Source organism: Crocodylus porosus, unplaced genomic scaffold (genome assembly GCF_001723895.1).
Source record: "Crocodylus porosus isolate Cpor-Errol unplaced genomic scaffold, CroPor_comp1, whole genome shotgun sequence".
NCBI lineage: Eukaryota > Metazoa > Chordata > Crocodylia > Crocodylidae > Crocodylus > Crocodylus porosus.
This window is the reverse complement of record NW_017728931.1, coordinates 35926632-35940809: the sequence shown is the minus strand read 5'-3', so window position 1 is coordinate 35940809 and position 14178 is coordinate 35926632. Positions and strand designations below refer to the sequence as shown.

The window sequence follows — 14178 nt, the reverse complement described above, 5'->3', positions numbered from 1 at the left end:
CGGAGAAGGCGGCGGGCCGGGCCGTCCTCTCCCGTCCCCTCCCCGGGTGCGGGCGGCTGCATGAGCCGGGCTGCGGCCGGCGGAGCGGGACCCCGCAGCCCGCACCATGCGGAGCCGCCCGCTGGGGAGGCTGCTGAAGAGGCGGTCGCGGCTACTGCTGGCCTGCGGGGTGCTGCTGGCGGGGCTCTGGGCCGCCTACCTGGAGCTCGTGGCGTCGGCGGAGGGCAGCGGCCACCCCCTGAACCGCAGTGAGTGCTGGTCCCGGGCGCCCGGCCCGGCCCCGTGCTGGGTGCGGGGCACTGAGCTGCGAGCCGGAGGAGCCCCGCTGCTGCCTCGTCCTGCGCCCCGCGGCGGCGCCGGGAGGAGCGGGGACGGGGCTGGAGAGCTGGCGCCGGCTTCCCGGGGTCTTTGCAGGGAGGCTCAGCCTTCACCTGGTCGGGAAAGGCTTGTGGGTTGAAATAACCATTTCCCTGAGTTTTGGGGGCGGGTTGGTTGGTTGAATGATGAGATTGCCGGGGTCACCCGACCCCCCAGTTGTCTTTCCTGCTTGGTGCAGGGGGCTGGACCCCATGATCTTCCCAGGTCCCTTCCAGCCCCTAAAAGTCTATCAGTAGTTTGGGATGGTCTGAAGCAGGGTGGGCAGTTATTTCAGGCGGAGGGGCGCTTACTGAGTTTTGGCAAGCCGTCGAGGGCCGCGTGACTGTCAGCTGGGGCCAGATAAATATTAATTTTCTAAATTTTTTAGGGGCCCCACGGGCTGGATAGAATGGGCCAGATGGGCTGTGTTTTGCCCACCCCTGATTGTAAAAAGGGAGGGCAGGGGGCAGCAATTTAATCATACAATGCTAAAGGACTAGCAGGAACCTCCAGAGGACATCTAGTGCAGTCATTCTCAACCTATTTTGGACCAAGATCCACTTCTAAACATCGATGGCCAGTCCTGACCCAGTGCCTCCCACTCCTGACCTGCTGCCCCCAGTGCCCCAGTGCATGCGGTGAGGGTTGTGCAAGGCATACAGAGCCCCAAGATGAAGCTCTGCCAGCCTGCAAGGGAAAATTTGCAGCTTCCCACCTTTTTCTCCTTTAAAGGAGAATCCATTTTTAAAGTCAGTTGATCCGTTTTTTTTAAAGCTTGTTTGCGATCCTTTCATATATTGTTGTGGCCCACTTTTGGGTTGCAACCCACAGGCTGAGAAATGCTGATCTAGTCCAGTGGTCTCCAAACTTTTTTGATCGTGCACCTGCATCAGTAAAAAATTTTTGAGCATGCACCCCCAATAGATGTATATTTATATTCACGCAGCCTATCAGTAAAAAAAATTTTGAGCATGCACCCCCAATATATGTATATTTATATAAATAGAAGTTCTAATATTTTCTTCCCGCACCCCAATGAATCGTCTTGCGCACCCCACTTTGGAGACCACTGATCTAGTCAATCCTCTGCCTGAGGCAGGAGCAGCCCTATCCAAACCATCCCACACAATCCATAATCTGCACTCTGCATAAGGCTACAGTCAGCCCTGGCACAATACAGACCTAACAACTTAACCTGCCACAGGTAAAGCAAGGGAACCAGCATCCTGCCTCTATGAAATGTTGTCACTATGTGCTCAGGAGCTCCTAGGTCAGGGGTGGGCAAAATGCGGCCCTGGGGCTGGGTGCAGCCTGCCAGGCTATTCTATCTGGTCTACAGGGGCCCCTAAAAAAATTTAGAAAATGAATATTTATCTGCCCTGGGCTGCCTGTCATGCAGCATTCAATGGCTTGCCAAAACTCTGTAAGCAGCCCTCCACCCAAAATAATTGCTTGTCCCTGCCCTAGGTAGAGGGCCATACCTCCCACTACAGAGGAAGGCAAAAACCCCCACAGTTCATATCCATTTGACCATTCCTTCTGACCCCAGATACAGCAGTTGGTCTGGGGCTAAAGCTGATTTAACAATGTCACTTCAAATGCAGTTTAAGCGTTTAAGTTTGAATGCTTTAAGCACCCTGTATGACAAAGGTACATCCTAAAGCTTTTGACTCCTCCTGTCAAGGAATAAGTAGGTTGGGTTTTGTTTCTAATCCAAGAATTTAAGTCACAATTCTATCATGAGCTCTGGTGGATGGTCCTTATTGCAGGATCCAGATCTTAAATTGTGCCCACCTGTTCTATCTCCTATTATCCATGTCCGGTTTTAAACAGAAGGTAGCTTACTTGGCTGAACTAGTATTTTTTTACAATGGTACAAGTTTAATCTTAGTTATGATAGTTATTTCTCTAACCCTATTGACTTAGGAGTTATCAGCTGTCTCTTACAACTAGTGATATCACTTTGGAGGGGTTGTGGGATGTTGGGGTTTGTTTTTTTTTTGTTACAATAATTGAAAGAGAGCGTAACTCAACTTTTACTAATCTTTCTTCTAGTCTCACCATCTATGTACCAGATCATGTACCAAAGTAGTTCAGGGGTTACAAAAAAGCAAAAGGTGAAGAAGCTGAGGGGTGAAGGTGGAAAAAAAACAAGCATTTTGGGGGGGGATGATATTTTGGAATAATGCTGTAAGATGGGGGTGTGGATCTGTAGCTGCAGGGAAGACATCTTTTATATTAAGAGGGTGAGAAGGGACAGGGGATCAGAGGAAGCAAGGGGAGAAGATAAGGGGGACAGTTAACAAATACATCTTACTGTAAATCATGTTCTGTTTCCCCCCATTTTCTTCAAGATCTGAATTGGACTAGACTCTGGCAAAAGTCTGCTTGTAGGCTGAGATCCTCTTCATCTTAAGAATAACATTTGCAACACTGACAGCCCCCTAAACCTCTACCAATCAAAACAGGATATTAAGAAAAGGATTATAGGTTATAAAGTTCCCTTTTGACCCTGAAAAGCATCTGATTCTGTGAAGTCCACAAAGGACTTTACTGATTTTGGTGTGGAAGGTACGAGACACACTGCAATGATGGGTGACAGTATAAAACTCTCAGAAAAGTAGATAGCACTGGGGGATGCAGAGCAACTTTATGTATGGGCAGTGCTCTTGGAGTCCAGCCTCCCTTAACACTTTTGTGGTCTGAGTTATATTTTCCTGGAGTAGCAGGAGAAGCCTGGAAACTCTCAGCAGGAAAGAGGTTAATCTGTGGCCTTCCATCCTACCCTTCTATCTTGCTACCTTTAAAATCATGTCTTGTTTGAAAAATCAAAAGTAGGAATGAAAAACAAATAGTGTTTGTTTTCCTTTGACTATTGCAGCTCAGTAAAGTTATCACCTTCCCAGGGCAGAAGCAGCTGTGTTTCAGTGCATTGGCATGGCTCTTTCCAGAGACTTCTGAAACCTGAAGGACAAGGAATAGTTGTTGCAGCTATTCAGTTTTCTCTTTTTGCAGATCTCCTGCCTCACCGTTCGCCCAGTGGAAAACTCTGCTGCAAGGCACAAGTAGGCACCAGCCAGCAGTTACAGAATCAGCCTTGTTGATGCAACTACTTCCGTGTTGTTTTAAAACAGAAAGGGTATTTTTCAGTAGTTTTCCAGGCAAGAGAACTTGGACACTTTCCTTCAGTGGCAGAGAATCCTAGAATTGTTAGGCTTGGGAAGGGGCCTGCAGTAGCTCATTATTTCCATTCCCATGAACCTTCACTCTGTACTCAACTATCTTCTACAACGTGCTTATGAAATATTTTGCACATTGAAGCTCTAGCTAATGTTCTCTTTATAACCATGAAGCACTTTCCAGAGAGATGAACTCACTCACTCAAGCCAATCTAGAGCTACCAGAGGCAGGCTTGCCTCCATGCTGCTTTACTGCTACTGCAGCCATAAGAAGAATTCACTTGTGAGTTGTTGTGAATTAAATTAAGCTTGCATCACCCCATTTTCTTTCTCAGCTTTGTTCCCCCACAACATTTTACATGAGAGTAGTCAAGCATCCTGTGTGCTACAACATGCCAAAGTGTAGGAATTGAGGCGCTGATCCAGGTTTTACTTCCATCAGTGGAAATCTCAGGTAGTTCCACTAAATTCAATGGACTTAAGCACAAATGTGTGTTTAATGAGGAGACCCTCAGCTCGTAGAAATCGGCATCTGTTGGCTCAGTAGAGCTATGTTGGTTTATACCAGATTAGGATCTGGGGGGAGAAGTGGGGCTAAATGTCCAATTTAGACCATAGGTGTCAAACGCCATCTAGCTGGATGAGTGGTGCAGGACCAGGCCATGGGCTAGACCGGACCCATACATCGGGCCCACGTTCCAGATCCAGTGCATGTCCTGGAGTGACCCCCTGTGGCCCAGTCCTGCTACAGCCAATCCAGGCAGTCGCTCTGCTGCTCTGGGACCTGAGATGAAGCAGGTGCTGTGTGGCATGTGGCCCTCAGTAAAGTTATCACCCTTCCAGGTTAGAGGCAGCTGTATTTCAATGCATTGCTATGGCTCTTTCCAGAGACAAGGGACAAGCACAAGGAATAGTTTTCAAAGCTTTTCAGTTTTTTCTTTTCAAAGATCTTCTGCCTTGCTATTTTCCCAAGTGGAAAGCTCTGCTGTGAAGCACAAGTAGGCACCAGCCAGCAGTTATAGGATCAGCCCTGCTGATACAACTGCCTCCATGTTTGTTGTTCTAAAACCTGAAGAGCATTTTTCAGTAGTTTTCCAGGCAAGAGTGGGAAACTGTGGATCACTCTGAGACCCATGGGCAGCATTGGAGACCAGATGATACAGCTCTGCAGGGCAGATCTGGCCCACAAGCCATATTTTTTGACAAACCTGCCTTAGACAGAAGGTTGGAGACTGAGAGATGAGCCTGAGCAGTAGGATTCAGACCTAGGATGCTGTGTGATCTGGCTTATAAACAGCTGGTCAAGCTGATCTTGACCTTTCTCTGGGTCAGATGGGGATTTTTATAGATGAAGGGAATGCATCAGAGACCACAGCTCATCATTCTTGAAAGGCTTAACCCATCCGCTTTGAGAGTAACCATTAAATCAGCAGTCACCATAGGCACATACTAGATTCCAGTTCAGTTAATAAGTTAATTTCTGAACTGTTTGCCATCATGTTTCCTATTCCAAGCCTTGCCCCTGTATGTTATTGCTGAGAAGTCTGACCATTAGGAATGCAAGTCCCTCTGGCAGTACTAAAAGAAACCTATGTTGTCTGCAGCCTCATGGGCATTTTTAGGAACCTTAAATAAACCCACTGACAGTCAAGGGAGGAAAAACAAGGGACCTCATATGACCTGCAAACAGCACAGGGAAGGAGGCTGAGTAAAGACAGGCAGCTCTTTTGTCTTGGGGCAGGGCAATTGTCATACAAAATGGGCCAAACCTAGCCAAGGAATCTTAAGCATTTATCCTCTACCCTGTACAGGAGCTAATCTCTCTGGTGTGAGATTGTGGGTGGAAAAGCTCTTCTCATCTTCAGTAGCAGGCCTACATTCCTTGAGTGCTGCTGATGATGACAGGGCAGTTTTTCTTCGAGTGAGTGAAATGTTGGGGAAAACCCAGAGCTCTGATTCAGAAGGGAAGTCTTCTCTCTACAGGAGAAGACAACTCAGCTTGCAACCTCATGCTTGCTTGTTTAACACCAATGAATTCCCAGCATAATTTTGAACAGGATTGGGATGGTAAAAAGATCCAGTGCAAGGAAAGGTTTTCCTTGGAGGAGAGGGATGGCAGTGGCTTCTGACTGGGACACAATTTCTCTCAGCACATGCTGTTGCCATACCCCTTACCGCAGGGCAATCCTATGAGCTCCTCAGGCACCACTGTCTATTGCTTTCATTTCACATTCTCTTGCCTGGTAAATCCTCAGCTCACCAGTGAAGAGAGAGAGGAATTGTGGGTGAACATGGCTGAAGTCAAAAAGGGCAGTGGGGTCTCCTTCCGCTCTTAGAAGACAAAGGATTGCACTCCCCCAGTGCCCTCCCCCTCCCATCCCTTGCATCAGAGAGTGAGCAAAAGTAAGAAGCAGTCCTTAGACCACACAAAAATCAGAAGTTAGAGGCTTCATCTATATTGGCTGTTGTTTCATAGGCTCTGATTTGTTCTGAGGCTGAGACATGTCATAGGTGCATAAAAGCGTTTGGGACTGTTGCGTTAATTTGTCTTGTAGGTGTGAGTGGCAACCAAGAGCACTGCAGGAGAACTGAATAAGATAGCTGGGAGGGTGCTGCTGATCAGAAAAAGGGACCCAGAAGCCCTGACCAGCCTTGCACCTTCCAGCTGCTGCTTGCTGCTACTCTCCCTTGTGCCACCACACTTCTGTCATGTAAACAAGGCCAGGAGTGTGTTTTCTTTCTATCCTGCTGGTGACAAGCCGAGCAGTGAATGATTCGGCCTGCTATCCTGCGTCTAGGACAGAAGCTCTCTGAACACAATTGCCCATCATCCCAATGTTTCGCATGGAAACTGAGAAGAGCTTAGAAGGAACCAGGGAAATGTGCTGATAATACTCCTTCTAAGGCACCTAAGGTTTCTTTGCAGCAGGCCCTTCTTTCTACTTTCCAGCATGCAACAGGCTTTTCCTTGCCTCTTTTCTCCTGCCTCTCTCTGAAGGGCAACAGGTAGCAATGTGCATTGCTTGGAATTGCTGTTTTGTTTGCGGTAGTTTAAGAGCCATGTGGTATTGTAGCCGTGAGGATGTAGAAATTATTCAAGAGGCAAGCACTTCTTAGTGGATGTCTTTTATTGGACCAACTGTATAGTGGTTTTGTTTGTGATATTTTAGAGCTTTTGAAAGCCTTATTACCTGTTTGTTCACAAGGCTTTACAAAAAGAACTATCTCGGAGTCCCGTTCCCTAAAATACAGCATGGATTGCCATCTGCTAAGCTGAAGGGCAGGAGGAGACATTAGATGACTCTTGGAATCGTTAATGGGATACGGAACCTCTCACTTGTAGGCAGTCAAGTCATTTCTACCTCAGGATGAGAAGGAGCTGAAGTTGGCTGCTCTTTGGCCTGTATGAGATGGATCTAGTCATTGCAGGTTCTAGTTGATGTGTCCACACCACAAGAACCATCAGCGTAGTTGGTTTCCTCATTGCTTTACTCAGCAGAAAAACCAAGGGCATCAAGATTGTTCTGCTTCCTTGTAGGTCAGTTGTGAAACTTACTAACCAGAGTACTGTGGGGGAAAGCTTGAACTAATACTGCCCATTACTGTACCTCTCTGGGGCCAAAATACCCACTCCACTCTGTGTTGGATACCGCAGGTTGTCATCTTCCCCACCTCTTTCCCTCCCACTTCATTTCAATAAGGATGCTATACTTATACTTGTGTCATATAGGGTCCATCTCTGACAGGTGCCGGGTATCTATGACGCCTACTTGCAGTCAATGTGAGTTGCAAGTTCATAGCATTCGTTAAATTTATCCCATAGTGAGTAGTATCTTCCTCTGAAGTCAAGCAAATATTTCATCTGGGTATTATGAAGAAATTAATATAAAGCTGTATTACTTGTAACAGGTGATGGGTATGGGTAGAGTTGCAAGACTTTTCTTTATAGTATAAGTTCCCAGACCTCTCCCTTTTGTGTTGGTGAGTCAAGTTTAGCAAGAGTGATTCAGAGAAACTATGAACCTATGGCCTGATGCCTACTTCCTAGTTTTCATTTGTGAGCAGGTGAAATGTAGTGCTTTGAAGCTTGCTTGGCATGGCATGTTTGTATTTAGGGATCTGCCACAGTAATGCTAGGATCATGCCATATTGCATGTTTAAGTTCAGGCAGATGTGATGCAAGGATGTAACAGGCAGAGCTTATTCATTTTGTACTTTCTTTGTTCCCCTATATCCAGTAGTGTTTAAAGAAAGCTACAACATGGGAAGTTTTTGGTTTTTTTTCTGGAGGGGTTTTCTGTGGTCTGTAGCAGTGTAGAAGAGGATGATTATGTAATTAGATTCCAGAAGATGGGCTAAGTTATTTTTATAGAAGTTTGATCTTTCTTCTTTTTTTATTTACCTCTCCCTTGCCCCTTCTGCAGGTGTAGTCCATAAAATGAATTCAGTGGTACTCATGAGCTCTTCAGAGAAGTAACAAAAGAAAGTACTTTTTCTTACAAAGCATATAACTAACTTGTGGAACTTAGGCTGCCTCTAGACATAGGGGGAAAAAACCCCTGTGCTTTACTTCAAACTCAGTGTACTCCTGTGCCAAGTCCAGCACATGAAGAAGCAGTGTGTTAGTTGGACTGGGGATATTCTGTTGGTTATAGGTACTTACATGACCTTTATTGTTATAGTATCTGAGCTCCTTTCAGAAGTGTATTACATTAAGTAATGTGATTAATATCTATCATATATGACTTGTTCCATCTCATCTTCTTCCCCAGGAGAAAATGTATGTCTACGATAGTTTTTAGTGCGTCTGTGTGTCTGTGTGTGTGTATAAAAAAAATAATCTATGTTTTACTCAGTATTGGCTGTGAAAAACAGGTCAGAGAAGTGTATGTTGTAAGTGTGAAAGGTTGGGGTTGGGACAGAGGGAAGAGTTTGTGATCGTTCTTAGTTCCCTGGGGAGCTCAAATCCTGAGACAGCTCTGAGAATATGGAATAGTCTGTCTCCCACAAAAACAAAAACAAAAACAGCTCTCTGTTGTGGTAGAAAGTTTCATTATGTCTAAAGATCAGAGTTAACAACAGTTATATCATGGTGCTTTGGACTTTTTTACATTTCCTGGCCCTGTTGAAGATAAGAATCAGGACCTAGACTGACTTGGCTCTATGGGAAGCCAATGTAAAAGTAAGAGAACAGAGATGATGTGCTCACTTTGTCCCATGTTGCTAAGGAGATATGCTACTGTGCTGTGTCCTACTGGGAGTTCCCCAAGGCTTAATGGGAGTTCCCTAAAGGCTTCCTATCCAGGTGTGTTGCATTTCTGTAGTCCAGTGGTGCTCAACCTTTTTCTCCAGTGGGCCAGATGGCCAGTGTTCACAATCTAGTGCCTGGAGAAAGTGTGGCCTGGCCCCAAACTGGCTGTGAGTGGGAGGAAGGAAGCGGGGTATGGCCCAGCCCCAATTCAGCCACATGGGGTAAGGTAGCCTGGCCTGGCCTGTTCCCAGCCTGGCCATGCGGGAAGAAGGGGGCCTGGCTTGGTTCCAATCTGGCTGTGCGGCAGGGAGGAGACCTGGGAGTTTGGTAGCGGGGGGGGTGGTAGTATTAATAGCCACTGCTCTACCACCAGTAAATTTTCTGACTCATGGGATGCCCTGCGAGCCAGACGCAATGGCTCTGTGGGCTGTGTTTGGCCCACAGGCTGGAGGTTGAACAACTCTGCTATAGTCCATATGGGAGGACCTAGGTAAAAGCAGGTATAACTGGGGGCAGGTTGTCAGCTACTAGAATACGGTGACGTTTTGTCCATCAGAAACAACAGACGGCATAATATTGATATTTGTGACTTAAGTATTCTATGTGAGCACTTGTTGGCCAGGAATCTGAGAGCAGTCCTAAACTACCCTACAGCTTGAATTGATCAGTGTCAGTGGGGTATACCTTTAAATATGTCTTTGGCTCCAAAATTCCCCAAGATTTTACCTCTGCCAACCAGCTGAGTTAGATCCTTGTATTCAATCTTGTCAACCTGCTGTAGTCTTTGCCTGAGATTTCCTTCCAAATCAGCCAGCTCAGTGTTGATTTATCTTCCTGCCTTCTGAAAGTTGGTGAAATTGTCCTGTATTTCTCCATAATACATGTCTGCCTGGGTTGACCAACTCAAATGGCTGCAGGGCTTACTCGTGTTATACTGCTGCATTTTCAGGTACTATTTTTCAACTGTAGGGATGTACACAGCATCATTTGCATAAAGTGATGGCAGCTCCTGGGACCCTAAGTGAACCATATTTTTGTTTTTGCTTGTGGGTCTCTTTAGACAGTGGCAAGTCTTCAGTTACTCTGTTCAGGCTTTTGCTGTTTTCAGGTTTCTCTTGAACAAAAAGTCAGCATCCCATGCTTCATTGATACCATCCTATAATTTAACAGCATTGATGGATCAGAAGCTGCATTCTTGGAGGGTTTTAAAATCTAGCTAGACAAAGCTTAGGCTGGGATGATCTAGTTGGGGATGGTCCTGCTGTGAGGAGGGGGTTGGACTAGATGACCTTCTAAGGTCCCTTCCAGCCCTAATTTTCTATGATTCTACAAGCTGACTGCAACCTGTTGTGCATATACTTTGAGGTTGATGCCAAACTGTTGGACCAGGGAGAATGAAGATTACTGGGGATATGTGAGGCAGAAGGTAGAGGAGGATGGCACCTTAGGCTGGAAATGGATATCAGTGGAGCGCTATCAGCTGCGCAAGGAAAACACAGTTGATCAAAGTCTGTAGGTGTTGCTGTTTGCCACACCCTGATTTGGAGTGTCTGCAAGCAGGGTTTCAGAGGTGCCCCCTTCTGTTGTGGAGTGAGGGAATCTCCTGCAGTGGATTTCCCCAGCACAGGTCTGTAAGCACAGAGAGCAGAACTCCCAAAGGGGTTCACTCCTCAGGTGTGCAAGTGCAGAGAGGGGAACTCTTGTCAGGGTTCACTCTTCCACTGGCCCCAATGCACATTTCTGGCATAAGCGTAGAGCATAGGCTGCAGATGTGGAGCTGGGAGCCCCAGTGGGACTTTTCCCCATTCCAATCTTGCACACGCTCCAGGGAAATCCTCCACCATGGGATTCTCCCACCATGCATATTATTGCTGTGCCCCAACATGGGGCTCATGTCTGCAAGCAGGGACCTTGTGACCTGTGGTGGTGTGAAGGGATGGATTTTTCTGCTCTATCCAGACATGTCCCCAGAGATCTCTGAGTAAATGGGGAAAGTGAGGCAGGCGCTCCCAAGGTTTCAAGGGCCCAATGGGTTACTACTTTCTGTTGCAGCCATAAATTTGAGCATTTGTGGTGCAACGGAAGGTAGTGATTTCTGTTTCTGTTTGTGCCATCATAAACATTTTTCTGGTTGGCACAAAGCTTGTGCCTATTTCCACCCTTAGAGACTAACTGGTTCTGAGAGGCATGAGGTTTTATAGGCAGCACCTTACTTTATCAGACACTGAATGGACTGCAGAAAGAAAGGGTCCTAAACAGGCAAAAAAGGGACAGGGGATGAGACAGTGCTGAGGGAGGCAAAAAGATTAACTAGGTCTCTATTTAATTGATTCTTACTCAGTTCTAGGAGAGAGAGTTTTTCCCATGCCATCAGCATGGATTCTTTACTTGGTCATATTTTTGGTATACAGGAAGGTGAGCAGATGGTTTCAACCTTACTGCAATCAATCACCAACATGCCTTCCTCAGTAGAGAAGAAAGGTATTCCGCAGTATGTAGGGAAGATTGTAGCTAATCTAGCTGCCTAATGAGCAACCTAAGACTTCTGTGGAAAGATATGCAAAAGTACAGTAAGCACAAAGCTATGTTGTCCACAGTGGGTTTTTGGTGCAGTTCTCTTACAATGGTATGGTCAAAAATGGATCCACAGGTCACTGGTCTCACGAACAATAACTAAAACCGAGTGTTAGTACATTCAAATGGAAGAAGTGGCCTCAGATGATGACAGAGGAAGCTTTAAGTCTTGTCATATGTTGCCTTCTCCCCAAGTATGCTATTTTTGTTGCATGCAGTTCATATTTTTGTCTTTTTTTGTTTTAGCCTAAAAGCTCTGGCTTTTTCCAAAATTTTTTGGAGCCTCTGGTGCTTATTTTCCATTTCCCCCCCACCCCTCATGTTAAATGTGGACCCTATGTTACCCACCAGGAATTGCTGATACTTGGTGTTTCGCTGGAAAAGACAACACTAATAGCAGCATGAGGAAACAGTGTCTTTCACAGGGCATGTTGAATGTGTACAAACATATGCTCTCTTTTTCTGTAAGTACTTACCAGAATCTACCTCTGGCATAGAAAAATATTTGACATCAGCTTCCTGTCCACTCTGTAGGTGGTGGAAAGTGTTCCCTTTTTTGCATATTTAATTCCTTAATATTTAAATCTATAGCAGAAGTGAAGGAATCAATTATATTATTTTCTCCCCTAACATGCCCAGTATGTTCGTTTTGCTGGTCTTGTGCTGGCTCTGCAATGCTAAGAGCAATGAGCCTATCTGCTTTAGAAGGAAGAGGAATTTTGGAGGGGCATGTCTTGGGCTCTGTTGTGTATTTTGAGTGCTGCTTTATCCCTATGAGACCCCTTTAAACTCCACCTAAAATATTCTGGTCCCCTGTCCCTCTAGTGAGTGCACCATTCTGATAAGACTAAGAGCTTGAAATGTTTTTAACTCAGTATAGTGACATAATTGCAGATTATCTCTTCCTGTTTGTTATTTACCAGGACGCTTCATTCACATACTCCCATTAGGAGGAAAAACACTGCCATTCATTTACCGTGTACTGCACAAGATTTTTCTTTCAGTGCTAATATCTCTGTTCCCACATGTGCATGTATCCAACTTAAAATAGACTACCAGCCTGAGCGTTTATCTTTTGTTGAACTGTTGTCATTGTTCCTAGGAAGAATTCCTCTGAGCTTAGGGGTGACTGGTGCCTCCCAAGTCTGGGGGAGCACAATTTGTGGGCGGGCCCAGGGTAAGCCAAAAGCCCCATATCCACTCCTCTGCCATGGCTTAGTTCCCCCCCAATACACCACTGACCCATGTGGCAAAAAAACTGCCCCGTCCTGAGCAGTGCTGAGTTGGGGGCCAATCTCGGGGAGGGGAGTACGTGCCCCCCTTTACCAGTCGCATGAGTCTTAACAGAGGCCTGCTTCATTCAGTGCCTGAGTTCCAACTATCACTACTGTGTAACACTGACCACTGTACAATACAATCCTCAGTCCTACCTAGCTTTTGCCAGAGTCTTATAAAGGTAGAATTCACCAAAGGCAGGATATGTGAAGTGGAAAGCAATTAAAGAAATGTGGGTTAACATAAAAAGGGATGGACTCAGGGGATGAAGTGGCAAAAGGAGAGAAAGTCAAAAGAGAAGGATGGCTCTGCTTGAAGGAGTTGGAAGGGATGTAGGAAGAGAAGGTGATGGATGTGTTAGCAGGAATGGAATTCGTGGGGGTAGAAATGAGGTTTGAAGTTAATGCAGAAGGAGAGAACAACCCAGCTTAGAAACTGAAGGAGAGACGGTCATAAACAGAGCTATGGAAAGGTGAAGAAATGGGAGTGGAGAATATTGTTATTGTCTAGATCAGGGGCAGGTAGTTATTTCAGGCAGAGGGCCACTTACTGAGTTGTGGCAAGCCATCGAGGGCCACATGACAGGCAGCCAGGGGCAGATGTATATTTTCTAAAATTTTTAGGGGCCTCACAGGCTAGATAGAATGGCCTGGTGGGCTATATCTGGCCCACGGGCTGAATTTTGCCCGCCCCTGTGTGAAAATGTGTTTGCAATTGCACTGTGCAAGGGTGCTTTGCAGTTGCACCCAGATGAATGGCCAGGCCTCCTCAGCGCCAAAAGCTAAGCCTGCAGAGGCTTCTGGGTTGATGTGCCGTGGCAGGAAGTCACTGCAGCTCATATACCATCGAGCAGTTGGCGCGAAAACTCTTACAGGCTCAAGCAGGAAACGTACCATAAGGGGTTCACACGGCAGCACGCAAGACGATTGGACAATCGTCGAGCTGTGTGTTTAAAAACCGTGCTTCTCCCCGCACTCGGGGAGAGCGCCTGCAGACGGAACAGGGACCACGACTCTGAGGCTGAACAGGCAAGGGACTGATTGCCCCAAGCCGGCTCTCCCCTCTTTGAAAAGAGGCGTTTTCTAAGGCCTTCGTGTTACCCACTTCCCTAACCTGACAACGTTTATGTGCATGATGTAATGTTACATCTGTTATCATCTATGGTTTTTTGCCTAACCGTGAGTATTATTTAAAGTGATAGCAATGATTGATAAGTTCGACCTTTGCATAATTGTATTTGTTGTAGCCACCATTGTTGTTGTTTGTTGTATTTTAATGTATCTTTCTATCTTAGGGGTCATTACATAGTTAAATAAAAACCCCTTTTCAAAAAATCCTTGTATGTTTAAGTGCACACCGCATCTCGAACCTCCACACCCTGGTCTAGATGCAGAGCATGGATCGAACAGTAGAGACAGAGGGAGGAACCTGTTTTAAGAAATGATAGGATTTGGAAATGGGGAATGAAAAGCAGAAATAAAAAAAAATGAACAAGGTTGATTTACTCTGAGCCCATGATGACAAGAGGAAGTGGAAGATAAG

The 14178-nt window shown here is 46.0% G+C and overlaps 1 protein-coding gene across 1 annotated transcript in view; it reads left to right on the top strand.

The window, feature by feature from the left end:
• The window catches only part of B4GALNT3 (beta-1,4-N-acetyl-galactosaminyltransferase 3), a 111610-nt gene that overhangs the window by 6687 nt on the left and 90745 nt on the right, over positions 1-14178 (top strand). Inside the window, 1 exon segment of the mRNA XM_019543885.1 lies at positions 6-248. Within this exon segment, the coding sequence (XP_019399430.1) occupies positions 6-248 (243 nt within the window).